Raw genomic sequence first — 19,691 nt, 5'->3', positions numbered from 1 at the left:
TTATGTGATTCCTGGGGGCGTAAGGGGGCGTGGCCGAAATTCCAATTAACTCTATATATGTACATAATACACGAGTATACATACCAAATTTGGTGGCTCTAGCTCTTATAGTCTCCGAGATCTGCGTGTTCATACGGACGGACGGACGGACGGACAGACGGACATGGCTAGATCGACTCGGTTCATCCTGATCAAGAATATATATACTTTATAGGGTCGCAGAAGCTTCCTTCTGCCTGTTACATACATTTTGGCGACTTTAATATACCATTTCACCCTATGGGTGTATGGTATAAAAAGACTTCTTCCAAGCTCTCTTTATTTTTTAGACATCTTCTTCCGTTCAATCAATAATCAGTTACTTAAAAAGTTTTATAAGTCTTATAAGAAAGCTGAACTTGCAAAATGTGTTTTGGCTAGTTATTCAATTCCTTTAAACTTTAGTTTCCTTAAATCATTTATACAACACAGAGCCCAAGTTGTCAGCATCGCAAAAAAATTAAGTTATTTTTCGTTATAAGAAATCAATATCAGAATAATACCTATAAGCTCCACTCTTAATTTAAATCTTTAGTATAAACATTTAAGTTCAAATACCATTTAGTAGTTTTTACTAAAAAGGAACTATCATCTATATCTCATTCAAATTGTATGAAAACCAGAGGGCCGGGGCACGTTTTTTGTTACTCTTTCCTTACCTATAGCCGGCAACGGAAAAAAGGTTCTACATATTTAAAAAGTGTAGCTTTACGGTCTAGCAGGAGATCACGTTGATCCAGACGCCCGAACGGACGGACGGACATGGCTTTATGAATTCGTCTCGTCGTGCTGATCAAGAATATATATGTATTTACTTTATATGGTATGAGATGTTTTCTTCTATTTCCGCACACTTCTGACCAAAATTAATTTACCACTTTTTGAAATAATGAATAATAAATGGTAAATTAAAACACGTAAATATAGCCACAAAAATTATTTTTTAACTAATTTAATTTGCAACCAATTCAAGCACATTATCACGTTGTGAAATTGAAATTCTCTTCATCTAGTTCTGGAAGCGCGAAAATCTAATTGCCACATCATCGATCCTCTAGCTCCAAGGCAAATGCTTGGACTGGTGCATTAATACGAGTTTTTGTTCGACTCCCATAGAGCAATCCTTTGGGAGCACACATGCAGGTCGGGATTCATCGATAATATAACCCTTCTTACACCTGCATCCATCGCGTAGGCACGGTTTTATGCAAACTTTTGATTTGAAGGCACACGTCTCGGGGCATATGACACCACAGGGCACTTCCGTACCATTAGTGGTGCAGTCCGTGGCCAGTACATATGAAACTAGTCCCAAGAGCAGCAGTACGGACAACGACTTCATTGCAGTTATAAATATCAAATCGTTTCTGAAGTTGGCATACTCGGCTGCACCTATTTAAAGTAGAAGATTATTATGAAGAATTGATTAAGTGCAACTAATATCATTAAGCACACTAATTATCCCTATTAGTATCTACCAACCTAGCTTTCATTAAAATCGGACCAGAAACTTGGAATATATACGTCTAAACGAGTTGGAGTTGGCGGTCCGGAAGGGCGGAGCTGGAGTCGGCTAGTGGCGTCTCTAGAGCGCTCGTGTGTTTTTAGTTTTGCTAGAAAAAAATTATCAATTATTATAAATTATTATTTTTTTTTTTTTTTTTTTATTTTATTTGACAGCAGTATAGCGAATTTGCAATCTGTCCGGGGACATTGGCGGTTATAATGTTTGTGTGTTCTTGCAATAGGGTGTTGTGTGGTTGTATAAGGGGGAATGCTGGTTAAATAGTAATATTATTCTCAATGTCGTGGCAGGTCCAGCGTGTGAAGTCTTTTAAGACGCCTGGTGGTGGTGTTGGTTCTTACATGAAGGGTGTAGGGTGATTAAATATTGGGAGAGAAGGGAATAGACGGGGGACGAATTAATACAAATATAAATCTTATTGATGTGACAGGTCCAGCGTGTGGAGTCTTCTTAGGCGCCTGATGGTGGTGCTGTTGTCCAACATGTTGATGGCATATGGGTTCACATGCCTGTCGAGGCGCTCCAGATAGGCTGCAGTTAGCCTGGAGATCTCCTGATCCACCCATGGGATGTCCAGTTCTGAGTGTATTTCTCTATTTGTCGTTAGGAAGTGGGCTCCTGATAAAATCCTCAGCACCTTACTTTGAAATTTTTGTATTAGGTCGCCCAGATAGGTATCCCGTAGGTCCACATTGGCTTCATTAATACTTTGTGGATTAGTAGCTTTATGTTTAGTCGTAGTGTAGACCTTTTCCCTATGAGCCACATGTATTTCTTCAGCCTAGCGTCGAGCTGTCCTCTTTTGGTCTTCAGATGTTGATTCCAAGTAAGTCTTCTATCCATCGTCAGGCCCAGGTATTTGGCTGAGTCAGAGTTGGGGATGGGGGTTCCGTCGAGTGAGATAGGTGGACAGTCGCCTCTCCTTAGTGTAAATGTAGTTTGTACACATTTTTCAGTATTGACCGCCATGTTCCATCTCGTGAACCAGCTACCCGTAATGTCCAGCTGCCTTTGGAGTAGGTTGCTAGCTTCCTGTGGCACTTCATTCGTAGCCATGAAGGCAGTGTCGTCCGCGAATGTTGCAGCCAATAGTCCCGGATCGGTTAGTATCGGCAAGTCGGCTGTGTAGAGGGTATAAAGCACTGGTCCTAGAACGCTTCCTTGGGGGACTCCGGCTCTGACGTCTTCGATGACAGAGTTCGCATCGCCGCATCTTACGTAGAAGCTCCTGTTTTCTAAATATGACTTTAGCAGTGTGTAAAATGGGGCAGGAAGGACGGTTTTGATTTTATAGAGAAGGCCAGGGTGCCAGACCTTGTCGAATGCCTGTTTAACGTCAAGAAACACTCCTGTGCAGTACTTTTTCTCCTCGAAAGCCTCCAAGACTCTCCCCGAGATCCTGTGGCATTGTTCTGGTGTGCCATGGCATTCTCTGAAGCCAAACTGGTGATCAGGGATCAATCCGGCCTCGTCCATTATTGGACGGACTCTACGCAAAAGTAGTCTTTCGACTACTTTGGAGAGTACCGCCAATAAACTAATCGGACGATATGAGGCGAGTTTGGCTGCAGGTTTCCCAGGTTTTTGTATGAGGATGGTTTCGGAAGTGTTGGAAGAAAAATTGGAAAGGGCTACTACCTTAACCCTAAACATCACATTATTTAGACTTAATGCAAATCTTCGAGTTAAATCATTTATACAAGAATTGTTGACACTTTGGATTCGATTTTACATATTTTTGAATAAGTTATATATCTACATGCCAAAAGTCGTATTTGGAAAAGTAGAATCTGGTTATAACGACGCTCAAGTATCGACGATTTTCGACGTTATAAGGGGAGATGTGTGTACTTACCGGAGGCCCTTTCATATAAGTTTGTGTGGGGACCAACCTAGCCATCGAACTTTAGTCGCTATAACCGGACGGACGGTATAAGCGGAGTCGTTATAACCAGATTCCACTGTGTTACTAGATTCCAAGTGTTAATATGTATGTAGTTTCCATCTTTAACTGTTCATTTATTCAATTTAATTTACCCAATTCGGAAATTTACAATTCATTTGTTAGAGTGAAAAACTAAGGGTTAAGAGTCCCATATATATTCTACTCACAATCAGACATACAAGGATCCTTAACAGTATATTTATTAGTTGGGAAGGATAATTCACTAAAAACCCCTTGAATATACATTTAAATAATTTAAACTATAATTTACTTACTTAACAGCGTAGAAATCTTAATTGCATGAACTTAAGTTATTATATTTTACTTTTATATTAGATGAGACACTTAAAAGCGAAAAATTGTTGTCCTTTAATTGGCAAGTTAGTATTTTCTAAAAGACCAACAAAAGTGGCACAAGATTATATTGATTTCATTATTGCAGTTGTCGACATTTACGCTTCATTTGATGGTTAATTCTCAACACTTTTGCCTGCTTTTGTCCCAAAGGACACTCTTGGCTCATTCGTCAACCAGCAGAATTCGTACGCCCGTCCTCTTTCATGGGCTCCCTCTTGATTTCGCCTGTCAACGTTTTAAGGACCAAGGATAAGAGACTAAATCCATATGATGCCCATGCCCGAGTCCCATGTCGTCGGCACAACGCACATTTCTGACAGAAGCGGTGAAAATTTAAGATTGATCACCCGGACCAAAGTGTTTTGTGTTTGAAAATTCTGGTCTGCCTGTTGGCTGTCCCATGTCCATGTCCGTATCTACATGTATCGAGGGCCTGGCTAAAACCTAAACAATGTCTGCCTATAGACAGATATTCCCAAAAGGGAGAACTGTCCCTTCTTGTCTAATTTAATTAAATTAGTTAGCCACTGCACAAGGGTCATAGGGAAACCGAAAAATGTTGCCTCTTCTTGCCAAATTTGCAAAGTAATGCAATTAGCTTATAAACATTTAACTAGTTAATCGCTTTGGTCCGGGACTTTGGAGTTATGTTTATGAGAATTACAATTCGTTTGGTTACCTGCATAGTAAATGGTCCAAGCAATTGAAATAATGGCAATTAAAGTTGTACAGAAAACCAGTTTTCGGTTTATTCGTATGTTGCTTTTCGTTATTGTTTTTTTAATTTCATTTTTGGCAGCAGCAGCGGCACCTGGGTAAAACTTTATTTTTGCTGACTGTACTTAACAAAATGTTACTTACTTATCGCATTTAGGTTCCAGTCCATAGGCTTTGTGGGGGCCATGCCGCCCGACCTTGATATACATACATAACTACATTTATTTTTGGACTTTTTGTCTCTTTTTCTTGTCATTTTCTTTGTAAGTAATCATAACGAAATGGGTTCAAGTAAAAATGTTTGCTTTATACCTACACTTTATAGTTTACATGGCCAAAAAGCAGTTTATCAACCAAATGATGCATAAAAGAACCATTATCACAATGGACTTTCCGTCTTCTAGTTTTCCAAGTTTTCCAAGTTTGTTTCATCACATCTCGAAATTCTTATAAGCAATTCTTATTGCTTGAATTCTGAATCGGTGGTCTCAATTGCTCTATGCCAGGGCTGTAATCAAAGGTCGTTCACATTAAGCTCAGACAATATTATCCTGTTTTAGTTTGCATTCCTTTTTTCGATTTTGTTGAGGCGAGTCCAGAACTTGTTTTTCAGAGGCCAACAAAACGAAACAACGGAAAAAGTTCACAGACATTAAAAATAAAAGTAAGGAAAAAATGTGGAACAAAAAGGATTTGCCATGCTGCCCAATGTGAGGGTTTATAAACTTTTGTTTTCAAATCCTTTTTAAGGATCCGCTGGCTTTCTCTCTTGCTGTGAGTGCAACGAACTGATGGTCCTTCTTCCGCCATTCCATCTTTCCGCCTTCCTGTCCCACTGTCTCCCTATATCTGTCTGTCTGTCTGGTTGGCTGAAAGAAAGACAGGAAAAAAATGCATTTGCATTTGAATAGCATACAAAAGAAAGAAAACGAGATGATCGGTTCTTGACTTTACTTGCTGAGTGATAAATAAATATTTATATTGGGAGATCTTGGCTATTTTGTGGCAACTTTGGAAGTTCCCACAGTTGATCTCACACCTGTTGTCGAAAGAACTATTCTAAACGAATAGGGTGATCCAAGGTCAAAGCCTGTAATCGCAAACTAACCAACTGCTCTGATCGGATCTCTTGCATTTTATATTCTTCATGTTTTTAGTTGTTGTAGTTGGTGTCTTTCGGTGACCCTCTTCTTGTGATTTCTACTGAAATCTGACTAATCAAGTGGAAGATTTCATTGCCGAGGTGCTCTTGCTTTTGCCTCTTTGCTCAATATCGACGAACCCTTCTCAACTTCTTCCTCATCATCATCATCTGCCCTGACAATGCCCAAAAGCCCAGACAAACACACAAGAAAGCACAAACAACATTTACAACAACAACCACAACAACCGAAGGAAAAAAAAATCCGATCAAGTGAGTTTTTTAAGGATCGTCGAACTGCATAGAGCAAAGGGGTAAACTGGCTTTCATATGCTTTCATATGTTCTGACTTTCAATATAAATAGCCGACGAGATTCTCCTGCCGGCTCATTCAGTGTTTTGTGTTGAGTCCAAGAGGTTGAGATCAGGAGCTCCTTGAGTTTCTCAACTCTTTTCCCCCCCACCCCTCCAATTTAAAATCTTTTTCTTTTGGATTTTGTGGCGCGAAATCGGACAAAAGCGGAAAGATGGATATACCAAGGCAAGTAAAAAGCAGACCCATTTGGAATACTTCACAATAACCAACTAATAAAAACTTTTCACAGATTTTGGACCTCATCTAACTAAGCAGCGCCCAAAATAAGACAAAAAAATGTCCAACCCAATGGATTCCACCAGCCTTTATGTTTCAGTTCATTTCTTTGGCAACCTTTGACAATTAAATATGGCGTCCTGAACGAATCCGGGGCCACCCGAATCATGGACTAAGCGGAGCTCCATCATACCTTTTGGCACTCGACACGAAGCATTGAATCGTTGCACGATCACAATAAACCCCATCACCCATTCACCATCGTTTATTTGGCCATTGAACAAAATTTGCATTTGTGATTAAGTTTTAGGTATAAACAAATAAACAAAAAAATAAATAACTACAATAGGCCACCAAAAACATAACAAATTCGTTAACTTGCATTTCATTTATTTCATTTAACATAATCAATTCCTATTGCTCCTAAGTCAGTGTAATGAAAAGTAATGTTTGAAATTTCACTTAAATAATTAATTAATAATGATAAGCCGATACAGAAGACAAAACAACAAAGTTTCAAGCAGATGTATTAAGTTAATCTAACAACTAAACTTCTTAAGGTGATAAGCCCCGATCTAGGTAAGAGATATATCAATGAAAAGTGTGGCCGATTATATATCCCTTTCGTTGCTTTAAAAGCACAGGACTCAATATAGCGGATCCAGGACTCATAATGCAACTTTTATGGCTATAGAAGCCAAGGTGTCTGTCAAAAGACCAAAGACAATGGGTCTGGAAGACATCATTAGTTTTTATGGCTATAGGAGTTAGGTCGTCGGACACAGGACTCAAGACAGCAAGTCTAGGACACATAATGCTGATATTATGGCTAAAACAGTAAAGTCTAGATTTCTATGGGTTGCATTTCTTCTGCATAGTTAAAAGAATGACTGCGACTGAACCATTCAGAATCAGCATCGTAAATCACTAATATTTTAATGAAATGCAGAGGCTTGCAAGTTTTGTTTGTTACTCTTACCTCACCTACAGGCTTCAAAGTAAACAAGCTTTATCTAAACAATCCAATTTTCCCAAAAGAACGTCCTGTTATAGGCTAAATCAATGCGGCTATTTTATTCCATGTTTATATGCCAGCTATATAGTATTCATTATAATCCAGTTTTGATCTAATTTGGCACAGTTTTCCATAGGTAAATTAAACTTAAATTATAAATTCTTTTAATTCAACAATATCGCAGTTATTGAGAAAAAGTACATTTTTGGAGACCGAGAGAGAGCTATATGATATATTGATATATATATATGTATATCTTGATTAAATTAGTCACAGTTTTTAAAGGCTTCATCTATTAAAAGGGCAAATGTTAGTTTTTAAGACAATCGATTTAAAAATAACCTAGTTTTTGAGAAAAGTTACTGATCGTGACTTTGCTGGCTCTATAGCGGTCTGGTCCGGCTGAACTTGTATCCTCGGACTGATCAAGAATATATATACATAACAACCATTTGATCGGAGATGTTAGCTTTTAGCTTCTAAATAAGTCCTCCATTTTCGAAGTGAAAAAATGCATTTGATTACTTAAAAGCCGCAACAATTATTGTGCCACCCAAAATAATGTAGCCCGTATTAGTTTTTCTCAAATTTGTGGAATTGTCAAGTGAAATTATATTTATGTTTTCGCTAGTTGTTCGAGTGACTAATATAATTCTTGCGTCGAATTATCTCTCAGAATAATGATAAATGTGATTAACATGTTAACTACTAAAACCATTCCAAAAACTCATATTGAAGTGTTTGTTACCATTTACCTACCAATGATAATAAATGTTTATCTTCAGAGTGCCAATTAATTGGCTCTAAAAATCTGTAGTTCTCTTTTATAAATCTTTTCAGACTGAATTTCCCTTGGGAAGTCACAGCAATTGTTATTAGACTATGAAAAATAGTACGAATTAATTCAACAACAAATTATAAGAGATTGAAAGATGCACCCTCTGGATCTACGATTCAGGCCTGATCCTGACTGGTAGAGTGGCTAGTCTCCTCGGTCTCAGCAGATGACCATTGAAGACCCATCCAATGCTAATGCCTTGTTTTATATATCGAACGTAATCATTGTTCAAGTCTGGACAGATTTTAAATATACTTAACAATAACAAAAAAAATCTTTCTACATAAATTTCTTATATTTCTTCAGTATCTGCTCTCTAATCGAATTTCTGTAATGGAGAGAAAACAACAATGTTTCTTCAACTTAAGATATATCCATATAAACGATCTTTCCTTGCTCATAATTCACATTTAAAAGAACTTTAAAACTAACAAACTTGCTTTAAAACTATATTCCATGAATTTAAATAATGTTAAACCTTGGACTTTGGTCGAACTAGCATCTGTACTGATTTAAGAGGTATGAATCCATCCCAGTTTATGCAGTCCAGCTTGTAGACTCCATTTTTATGATATCTCCCATTGAGGTTGCTTAAAGAAGAAGTGGTTTATAATTGATAATTTTAGTTTAATACAAATCAAAAATCGATTAGCTACTTACGTTGCGTAACAAAAGAAAGTGAACCACCAGCCGCCAGAGTAGGTAACTGCACAATTCTGACTGAGATAACTGTCATTGTCATTATCCCATGTAGAGAATTTCCGATTGCTTTGCAACTGATTGAAAGCTGTTCCTTTAAATTTTCCTAGAGACTCCAACAAATATTTTGAGGATTCGTTGCCGACTCTAAAATTATCATAACTAGCAAATTCATGAGTACCATGGAAGTCCTCCATTTTTATGAGGAGTTCATAATGTTCAGAGTTCGTAATAAGATGTAATAGATCAAGCCCGATAAAAAATTCACCATTCAATTTACCAAACCCACTGCGATAGTCAGACCAACTTCTATTAAAATTTTCACTGCCATCAAATCGCTTTTGAATAACCAACCATCCACCATCAGCAGTATCTCCATTGCAGAGTCCAATGAAGGGATCAATTGCAGAAATTTGTAGCCTATAAATCCCCGATGAGACGCCAAGGCAGCTGGTTATATTCTCAATTGGACGATACGAGTGCTACAAATAGATTAGTAACTATATATATTAAAGACGATTCAGACGGAATTTTATTTTTTCTACTCACCGGGTTATCCAAAACCTTGTGTGGGTTTAGTTCAAAACATCCAGCAAAGAGAACTGTTGCACCCAAAAAGACGAGCACACAAAGTGCCCAAACGGAATGGCTATTCATTTCGAAAGTTGTTTCAAATTAAGACAAATATTGTTTTCTATTTGTATTTGCTTTTGCACATTAGACACTGAGAACGCCTCAGAAACTTCTGAGCAAAATTTAAACAAATTCATTGTTGACTTTTTGTCAGTGATAAGGTCTGCGTCGCCAGCATCGACTGAACTATGGCTTATCTCTTATATTTGATCACCTTTGATTCAAAGATTCCGGTTTCTCAAATGGAAAAAGTACCAATACATTCCATGTAGACAATATGATGCAGTAAAATCATTCACATGCTTCTCCTTTTTTATCGCTTACGGCTAATATATGACACTCATTTCAAGCAATATCGATTGAGGTTTCTTTTTTGATTTGACATGATGGATTCTACATACTCGTAGACATTTTTTTATTGATGCAGTGCAATAAATAAATGTACAGTAATAATAGGAGCAACAATTCTATATACAATGGCCAGAATAGGATCCAGGTCTTAGTGGTGATAGCTGACAGCTGGGGCAGAGTAGGCGGCATAGGTGGCTGGGGCTGGGGCATAGTGGACAGCTGGAGCGGCGGCATAGTGAGCCACAGCAGGAGCAGCCACGGTCTTGACCACAGCAGCGGGAGCGGCATAGTGATGAGCAACTGAAGCTGGAGCAGCATAGTGGGCCACTGGAGCCACAGTCTTGACGACAGCAGGAGCAGCATAGTGGGCTACAGCTGGAGCAGCGTAGTGAGCAACGGGAGCAACTGTCTTGACCACGGCTGGGGCAGCATAATGGGCAACTGGGGCAGCATAGTGGGCAACTGGGGCAACGGTCTTTACAACAGCAGCGGGGGCAGCATAGTGAGCCAAAGGTTCGCGGTTGACGACGGCATTGAATCCATTGATGGGATCAGCGGTGTATTGGACAGTGCGTTTGTAGCCATCAGCATCGATTAGGGAGTACTCGCCGCGGACCACATCACCATCACGTTCCTCCACTTGGGCCTTGGAGTCGCCAGTCAGCTTGTCATCGACACCATAGGAGAAACGATACTGTGGATGAGGGTCATAGGGTTCCTCGGACTTGACCACTACTTTGTGGGCAACAGCCAAAGGAGCTGCCACTGGAGCCACTGCCTGGTGGTAAGCAACTGGGGCATAACCAGCGCTGGCAACAGCCACAAATGCCAAAGCGAAAACGAACTACAAAACATATGTGAGAAGAAGAGAGAGAGAGAATGAATATCAGCGGGTAATCCCTCAATGAATTTGGCAAGAGAAGGCAATTGGGGAGACTTACCTTGAAGGCCATGTTATATGGATTTGAGTGGATTGTAGTTGGTGGTTCTTTACAGAAGTGAACTTGATTTGCGAATGATACATTTCTTGACACAATCGTCAACTTTTATAGTAAATCTGACTTGGCTGTGGCTGTGGCTGTTGCTGCTGCTGCTGCTGCTGCTAGTTGCTTTTGCTGGCAGTGAATGTTTCGCGGTGACAGCAAAAGTTGTTAATGTTTTTCGACTTTGATTGTCTCGTATTTGGATCGTACTTGAACTTCCTGTTCGAAAACGTTAAGCTCTGTGGGTGTGCAGTGCGTACATGAATTTGATTTGATTTAATTCGATTTGATCTAGAATCTGGAGAGGCAGAGAGAAAGATCCTACTTGGCGAAAGGTCAGTGAACATGAATTGAGGGTGTGACCACAGTGAAAAAGATATGGGCGTTATGAGAATGGGACATTCTATTTCCATTAAGAAAAACAATTCTTTATAATATATTTAAAGTCTTCAAGTTAAACGATATAAATGTCAATTTTCTAAAGAATATCTTAAATAAAAAAGGTTCTAATTATATTGAAATTTCAAAAGTTTGTGTTAGAGTATAGAGAGTTCACCTGTTCAGAGTATTTTTTTTTTATCGGACAACTTATAATTTTGTAACCCAGAACTGGAATTATTATGTAAGCTTATGCGAAAAGATCGCCTTAATTGATATGTAAAAAGAGAGACAATGGATTGTGACCAAAACTTAACTATATAGAGATTTTGTAATTCTTTTCTACTTGCCAAAAGAACACGAATGAAAGTTTTTTCATCATTTTTAGATTACATAAACCAAGTTCATTGAACCAATGCGAGATATTCTCTTGCAATTGCAGGAAGATAATGCTTTCAGCTCAAATTACTCGATTTCGATCTAATTTTACAAAATATATATATCAAGGTCACTGCAATTTCAACCCACCCAAGTATCTTCCATTAATCACAAGCAGACCAAAGAAGAGGGGGAAAATATGCAGCTATTAGCGGCTGCAATCATTCCACTTAACCCTCCGATACGTGGGCACAGCCAAAAGGAAATCCCCAAAATCCTTTCTAAATAATTGGCCCATTGGCAATCGATGGCGATTGCAGCTGCGCAGCCTCTCGGCCAGTACGACAATCTCTTCGTTGTCGATTGCGTCTGCGGTGACTGAGCGCTAATTTTGGGCCATGATATGCAGAAGGCCAACGCTAAGCACCTTACCACATATCGAGGAAAGTGCATACAAGTGACTATAAATACGGCAGACCCCTAGCAGAAACCATATCATTCAGCACTCAGACTCACTTCTGTAAAGAACATGGCATTCAAGGTAAGCTGACCGAGAAGATTTCATATATAGATCGATGGTATATTATTTATTCTTTTTGCCCTTTTAGTTCGTTTTCGCTTTGGCATTTGTGGCTGTTGCCAGCGCTGGTTATGCCCCAATTGCCTACCATCAGGCAGTGGCTCCAGTGGCAGCTCCTTTGGCTGTTACCCACAAGGTGGTGGTCAAGTCCGAGGAACCCTATGACCCCCATCCACAGTATCGTTTCTCCTATGGTGTCGATGACAAGCTGACTGGCGACTCCAAGGCCCAAGTGGAGGAACGCGATGGTGATGTGGTCCGTGGCGAGTACTCCCTGATCGATGCTGATGGCTACAAACGCACTGTCCAATACACCGCTGATCCCATCAATGGATTCAATGCCGTCGTCAACCGCGAACCTTTGGCTCACTATGCTGCCCCCGCTGCTGTTGTAAAGACCGTTGCCCCAGTTGCCCACTATGCTGCCCCAGTTGCGGATTATGCTGCCCCAGCCGTGGTCAAAACTGTTGCTCCCGTTGCTCACTATGCTGCCCCTGCTGTGGCTCACTATGCTGCTCCAGCTGTGGCTCACTATGCTGCTCCTGCTGTCGTCAAGACTGTGGCTCCAGTTGCTCACTATGCTTCTTATGCTGCTCCAGCTGTCACCTATCACCATTAAACTTTCGTCTACTATAAATTTTGTTATCTGATCTATTAAAAATTATAGATATTTAATTTAAAATTCACAAATCTTTTTCTAATCCTGCCATGTCTAAAATTGGCGGATGCTAAAACCCATTTACAGTCCACACCTTATCAAAGACATTGACGAAAAGTTCCCCTTCAAATCGCATCCGGTTCTTAAGGATCTGGCAAAACGACGAAAAAGAAAAAAAAACCCACATCGAATGCTTAAATAATACAAATCATTAACATTAACCGATTATTTCCATTCGAATCGCTCTCACAATTAAACCATTTCTGCTCAGCGACATTGAAATTCCAAACGTTCAAATTCGATTTTTTCTTTACTTTTTGTTGTTCAATTTCAATTAATGCTCCATTTGTTACACCTTCCCCACAACTTTACCGATTCAACCAATTCAATTGGCGCTAAGCAAAGAAAATTAACTAATCCTATCAGCAAATAATTAATCAAAACAAGCCCCTGCCGTAATCTAGTTAACCTCTACTAAACAAAGTACCTACATATCTGAAGGTACTTGTATGTCAGGGATTCTAATATCTCTCAAGATCAGAGTAGCACGTGGTCACGGAGTTTCCGGTTTTATTGGCCAGTTAGCTGTGTCTAACGGACTTAATTTTTGTTGACTGACTTCTATTTTAAGCCGGCTCTTTTCTCGCCCATTTCATGACGTGGTTGATTTCTATTGCCTTTCTCACTCTGCCAGCAATTGAAACTGGTTTGGCGCCTGCCCAGACGCACCTCAGACGTCGATCGAGCAGGGGAATTCTTAGCTCCCTAGCTCTTTTATGATTTCCATAATGATTGGATAATGAGTAACCAAATTTTTAATTAATTTGTTTTATTGAAATGCTCGCCAAGTGCAAAATGCTACAACTTTCGGTGAATTAAGAGTTAATTGTGAGGCAAATTGAAATCGAAAGTGAGTTGCCAAGGGGTCAATGAATTCTCGAGAGAACTCTCGGAATATCAGGAAGCAAATGTGGCTGAAATCTTTGAGAAAAACTATTTTTAAGGTAACTAATTAAAATTTGATTTTTAATTTATTTTGCCCTTGCTTAGTTTGATTAAACTTAATCCATAATGAATAATTAGCTGTTGAAGTGTTTGATCGATTTTTGAAGCAGGTTGGACTTTATCTTAATATAAATTGTCCATTAATATATAAAAGAGTATTTAATTATAAACTAAATGTTATATTTTAATTTGACGTACCATTTTACTACCAACAATTTATATTAATTTATATAAACACTAACTTGTATAATTAAGGCATGGATTGACCAACTTCATCGCGGTTGGATTTGGATGCAATTTTTTATTTTATTCTTTATGATGTAGGAGATTATGAACCTAATTTTAGGTTTTTAGCCATTGAGATGCAAAAAAGCGAAAAAATGCATGGTAAATTTAGATTTTATTGAAATATTGGCATTCTTTAGTATACGAAACTTCAAAACGGACATTAATAATGCTCTTTAAAAACGGTCAATTTGTTCGGATGAAATTTCTTGAGCTTGTGGAACTCAATTGATTAGTGAAGAACACGGCACATCCTTGTTTTTATTAGAATACCACCACTGATATCTAAATTTACCTTTAAAACAGAAACTGTCTTCTTATTCATAATCACACACACAAAGAAAAGCGTATAAAGAGCGAATTTATATTCGCCATGGTAAACTTGGTCAAAATATTTTGTCAGCGATAGTTTTTTTAAGAATTTTTAGTAGGTACATAACTTCACATTAATCGGCAAAAGCTTATAAATTTTTAACCTGATGGTTGATACCATTTCGTAACCGAAATATATACACGAAATATATATTGAAACACAGAAGAAAGAAATTTTGAGATTTTTATTAAAAAGTTTATCTCATTAGACAACTTTATCACATAAAGTTTAAAAGGTCATTCAATAAATGACAAATTTTAAAATAAGTCTGTTTAAGAATGCATTAAAACAAAGATCATTAACATCGTTCCAACATAATTGCGAATATAGTTGCATTCCATTTGACCGAGAACTGACCATATACATACATACTTACATACACATGGCCAAAATTGTATAGGAATGGCTCAAAAATCAAAGTTTTATGAAGATGCAGTGGCCGGCTCAAAGCACAGATCTAGATCCGATCGAAAATCACGGGTTCTGCTAAAGGAGCAACTGTCGCGCGACGAAAATCCGCCCAGGACAATGGGCGAGCCTTGGAGTCGAGTCCAAGCGGACTGGAGTGCTCTATCGCACGGATTGATAGAAAAATTGGTGGAGAGTATGCCCAGGAGCAATAACAGCGTGCAAAGACAAAGGCTTTTGGACTAGTATAAAAAAAAATTCGTTAATGTATAAGTTATATATACATGCTCATTTTTCAGTTTTTTCTGTATTATTTGAGCTAAAGTTTTTGTTTTTCGTTTTATATATTATTAATGGACTTTTGTTAAAAATTTGGATTCGATTAAGGCATTTTCCTGGGTTTTAGAGCCACTCAAAGTCACAGCATCGAAACATGTATTCGCATGTGCTCGCCACTGTATTTACATATATATTTGATATTAATATTTTATTTGTGTTGTCTCAGCTTCAGACAGTTCTTACAAAGAATTGAGTCAATGTTATCGAACGATCGGTATTGATCGTCTGTCCAAAGGATGCACGATGGTGCATTATAAGTATAGGATACAGTTGTATCACAACCTAATTGTATTTAACAAGCAATGTCAACTTGGGCCTTTGGCCTAGACGAAAACTACATCCATACACAAGCCTTGATCCCGGATCTTTGTTGTTTGTCTAAACGACTTTGCCACTTAGACAACTCATCCACCAAGAACTGCTGCTCTTGTTTAAATTTTGAATGAAATCATTGAAACTGCTTTATATTTTTATTTGTTTGTTTTCAATGAAAATTTGCATTAGGAACTATCCATATTCATATAAGTCCATTTTGGTCTCAACGCTGTCAGCTAACTCGAAAATATCTTACAAAATTCAATTCAGATATTGGCCAACAGATAAGAATCTAAGGCTATTCAAAACTTAAGCGGAACTGTGTTTATTCCATGTGTACTCCAAACAATTTTAATATCTTTCTTGAGTTTTAAACACAAATCTAGTTAATAATTATTTCGCAGAATTCATGAATAGGATACTAATTGAACTTAAAGTATACCAATGTTTAAAAATAATGCAGAATAAATTGTTTTGTGGGTTACTAAAGTTATTGAACTAACAAGCCAACTAATTAAACAAAAACACAAAAACATAGCCAATAAAACTATAAGCAACAATTGGCACGTTCAATATACGAATCAATTTGGATAATTCCCCAATCAAAGTCCGACCCTGATATGTAGCGGGCAGGTTTGCCATATTTTGTTTTCTTTAACTTTCGAATTAAGTTTATTCGATTCTACTTTCATTCTCGTTTGATACTTTTACGACCACATTTAGAAATGACCTTTAAAATGAAATTCTTTTCACAACTTTGGACAATTGTGGCCAATTGTCAGAGTGATGTATGTATTTACAGGTGTGTGGGTTACTATGCGGTATTTGGTATTACATCATTTGGCAATTGACTGGTTGGTTGGTTGGTTGGTTCGTTGGGCTGAGTTGAGTCACTTTTCGTACGTGAATAGTTTTGTTCAACGGCAATGACTCTGATGATCATCATTATCGTGATGATGATTGAGCACTCTATGTGCTATAATAAAGGAAAAAGCTCCAACTGAAACCTAAAAGCTCTAAATAGCAAATTGTTACAAACCCAAGAGGCAGGTGGGTAAAACGTATGTAAAATGAGTAGACAACTTTTTTTTTTTGTGGGTCAAATGCAGTAGGAGATATAAGTAATGATATAAGTGTATGTGTGTGTATGTGTCAAGTGCATCGATCAAATTTATTGGGTTACTTACATGACTTTGATCTCTTTGGAGTCGAGTCGAGTTGCTCGCCTAAGTCTTTTGTTTTCTTGTCGGGCTCTTTCATTCACAACAATAGCGAAAACCAAAAAATGGGTGTGGCCTCGTGGGTGCAAATCTCCCAACATGCAAATGAATTAAAAATTGGAAAAAAATTACGGGAAAAAATTGAAAAAAAAAAGGTTGATTTTTTTCTGTTTTTGTTTTGTGTACAAAAAGTGAAAGAAAGGCCAAACATTTTGGTTAACCCACAAAAATTTGGAAGAAACATTTCGTCTATAAATACGAATCCATGAGGTTGTTTAATTATTATTCAAATCACAGCGCTTGAAGAAGGAGGACAAAGTTTCTTTGGCAAACAAAATAATATTCAAAAATGGCTTTCAAGGTAAGTTATATCCAACTTGGCTTAACACAGTTCAGTTAAGAGATGTTGACTCATATTTCTTGTTATTAGTTGGTCGCTTTAGTTTCCAGCCTGGCTTTGGTCTCGGCTGGACTTATTCCCATTGAGCAGCAGCTCCATCATCAACATCAACAGGAACAGCCCCAGCTCTATCATGCCGCTGTTGCTGCCGCTCCCCAGGCTCAGCATGTCCTCTATCAACAGCAGCCACATGGCCATGCTCATGCCCATGCCCACGCCCATGAAATCTATCCCGATGATCCTCATCCCAAATACAACTTTGCCTACGATGTCAAGGATGCTTTGTCGGGTGATTCCAAGAGCCAAGTAGAATCTCGCGATGGTGATGTTGTCCAGGGTGAATACTCACTGGATGATGCCGATGGTTTCCGTCGCACTGTGAAATATACCGCCGACTCTGTCAACGGTTTCAATGCTGTTGTCCATCGTGAGCCCTTGACCCATGTGGCCCATAAGGTTATTGCTACTCCAGCTCAATATCATCATGCTGCCGCCGTTCCCACCACCATTGTCAAGACTCCAGTTACCTATGCGGCTCCTTCCCCAATCCAGAGCTATGTGGCTCCTGCCGCCTACCATCAGCATGAAGCTCAACACGAACAGGATCAGCACCAACATCACTATGCCACCTATGAGACATCTGCCCCAGCTCATGAGACCCAAGACTACTATCATCATCAGTAATCAGAGCCACCCCCGACTTGTCTTGATCTGATAAAGAGTATTAATTCTGTTGCATCTCTCTCATTCGGCAATTTCATTTGACATTTATTAGTTCTTTAAGCTTTCATTAACTAGTTCTATTGTAAATATTCTTTAAAATAAATTGTTACAAAAATGCTCCAAAAAATCATTGTAAATTGGATTTGGAGGATCAAGTTCCTTAAAATACTTTTCCTTAGTACCTACATTTAACAGTATTTGATGCGACCAACTGGTCATAGATTTCTCCTCCAACAAAAAGCTTAGCTCCTTAGGTAATTTTAAAGGCACGTACATGAGTTAACAAAACTTTTTAAGCTATATTTTATTATTTTTGCCATTTATGTTCGTAGAAATAATTGTAAACCCAAGCGAAAGCAGTTTCTTATACCCTTCAGAGGGTATTGTAAAATTGGTCAGATGTATGTAAAGCACAGAAGGAGACGTTGACGTTGACCTCTTGATCAGCATGAGATGTTGAGTCTATATAGCCATATTCGTCTGGCCATCCGTCTGTCCGTCTGTGCAAATCAACTTCACGCCGCCATCTTAAGAGCTATCGAGATGAAACTTGTACTGCTACTTATGGCCCGGAGCAGTTAAAGTATGCAAATTGTCAGGATCGGACCACTATATCATATAGTTCTAAAAGAAACATAGATGAAGATATTGGAGTATCTCTAGGAAATTTACTAATATGATAGTTTTGGATATATAAGATCCCAGATTTCAATCAGATTGGATAAATAGAACACAAGTTACAGTCAATATAAATCGACAGTGCTGCAGTCAGCCTACTACGTCATTGCTTGAAATCCACAGAGCAGCTGAGCACACGCATACACACACAGACTCAACGCTACATGCAGCATGGGAAAACCCAAAAAGGATAAAATTTCTCTAAACTTTTCAGGTAAATTAGGGGAGTTGGGTTGGTCGTATTGACAAGTTCATGTAGACTTTTTTCATCATTCAATTTAATATTTTATTTTGATAAATTATACTTTTATATTTACCCTTAAAAATTCTTTTGACAATTTGTTTCATTCATTCAAAAGATTTGTAAAATGAAGTAAATTTAAATCCATTTCTATAAATTGAATATTTTCTTAGAACATCTTTTAGGCATTTTATATCGCAGTAAAAAGTTATAAATGGCATTTCATTATAATAAATACATTTAACCATAACAATTTAATTTAATTGGATTGTATATGATGTTGGTATTTAAATTATTTGAATCCGTGTTTCCCAGATTGGTCATGTTCAGGCGTCAGCAATTCAAATGTGAATTGTTTAGCCGCAGACCAAGACCTAGACCGGTTTGGTTTCGGGAACATGCTTTGGCTTAAACCTAAAGAAAAAGCGCAAAAAGGTATCCGGTAGCAACAAAAGCATTATTTTTTTCTTCTGTTTTTTATTTCGGGTTTATTTTTCTTTTTTTGCAATTTTAATGTCGCACACAAATTGAATGTCAAATTACTTGAGACACAATTCGCGTATTGGTTTCGGTTTCTGTTTCTGTTTCGATCAAGTACAAGTCCGGCAACTGGAGGAGACTCAGAGTCTGTGAGTCCGATTTGCTCCACATTTTCCCCCCACATATGTACTTACACACACACACACACACACACGCAAACACCGAGATCTAACGCAACATTGCTGAGCTGGCCAAGAGCTTTGACTCGAACCACTGCGGCGGCCTTTCGCTCTGCATTGTATGCTCTTTAATAATGCTGATGTAAATAATGGGCAACCTCGGTCGCAACTCATGACGAGCAGTATAAAAGCTATGCGGAGTTGCTAATTTCTTAT

General features: G+C 38.2%; 3 protein-coding genes across 3 annotated transcripts; 2 read left to right on the top strand and 1 right to left on the bottom strand.

Annotated features, from left to right (window-relative positions):
* Positions 1-9,872: 9,872 nt before the first annotated feature.
* Positions 9,873-10,856, bottom strand: LOC137583278 (larval cuticle protein A3A-like). Its single transcript, XM_068298249.1, has 2 exons — positions 10,794-10,856; positions 9,873-10,696 (listed from the first exon to the last, which is right to left on the bottom strand). The coding sequence occupies exons 1-2, from the start codon at positions 10,803-10,805 to the stop codon at positions 10,001-10,003; spliced, it is 708 nt and encodes a 235-aa protein (XP_068154350.1). The 5' UTR covers positions 10,806-10,856; the 3' UTR covers positions 9,873-10,000.
* A 1,264-nt stretch (positions 10,857-12,120) lies between these two features.
* On the top strand, positions 12,121-12,853 carry LOC137583281 (larval cuticle protein A2B-like). Its single transcript, XM_068298252.1, has 2 exons — positions 12,121-12,132; positions 12,200-12,853. The coding sequence occupies exons 1-2, from the start codon at positions 12,121-12,123 to the stop codon at positions 12,788-12,790; spliced, it is 603 nt and encodes a 200-aa protein (XP_068154353.1). The 3' UTR covers positions 12,791-12,853.
* Positions 12,854-17,123: 4,270 nt separating this feature from the next.
* Positions 17,124-17,858, top strand: Ccp84Ac. Its single transcript, XM_068298251.1, has 2 exons — positions 17,124-17,135; positions 17,205-17,858. The coding sequence occupies exons 1-2, from the start codon at positions 17,124-17,126 to the stop codon at positions 17,856-17,858; spliced, it is 666 nt and encodes a 221-aa protein (XP_068154352.1).
* The last annotated feature ends 1,833 nt before the right edge of the window (positions 17,859-19,691 follow it).

Source organism: Drosophila tropicalis, unplaced genomic scaffold (assembly GCF_018151085.1).
Source record: "Drosophila tropicalis isolate 14030-0801.00 unplaced genomic scaffold, ASM1815108v1 contig_859, whole genome shotgun sequence".
Taxonomy (NCBI): Eukaryota; Metazoa; Arthropoda; class Insecta; order Diptera; family Drosophilidae; genus Drosophila; species Drosophila tropicalis.
This window is presented reverse-complemented; position numbering and strand designations above follow the sequence as displayed.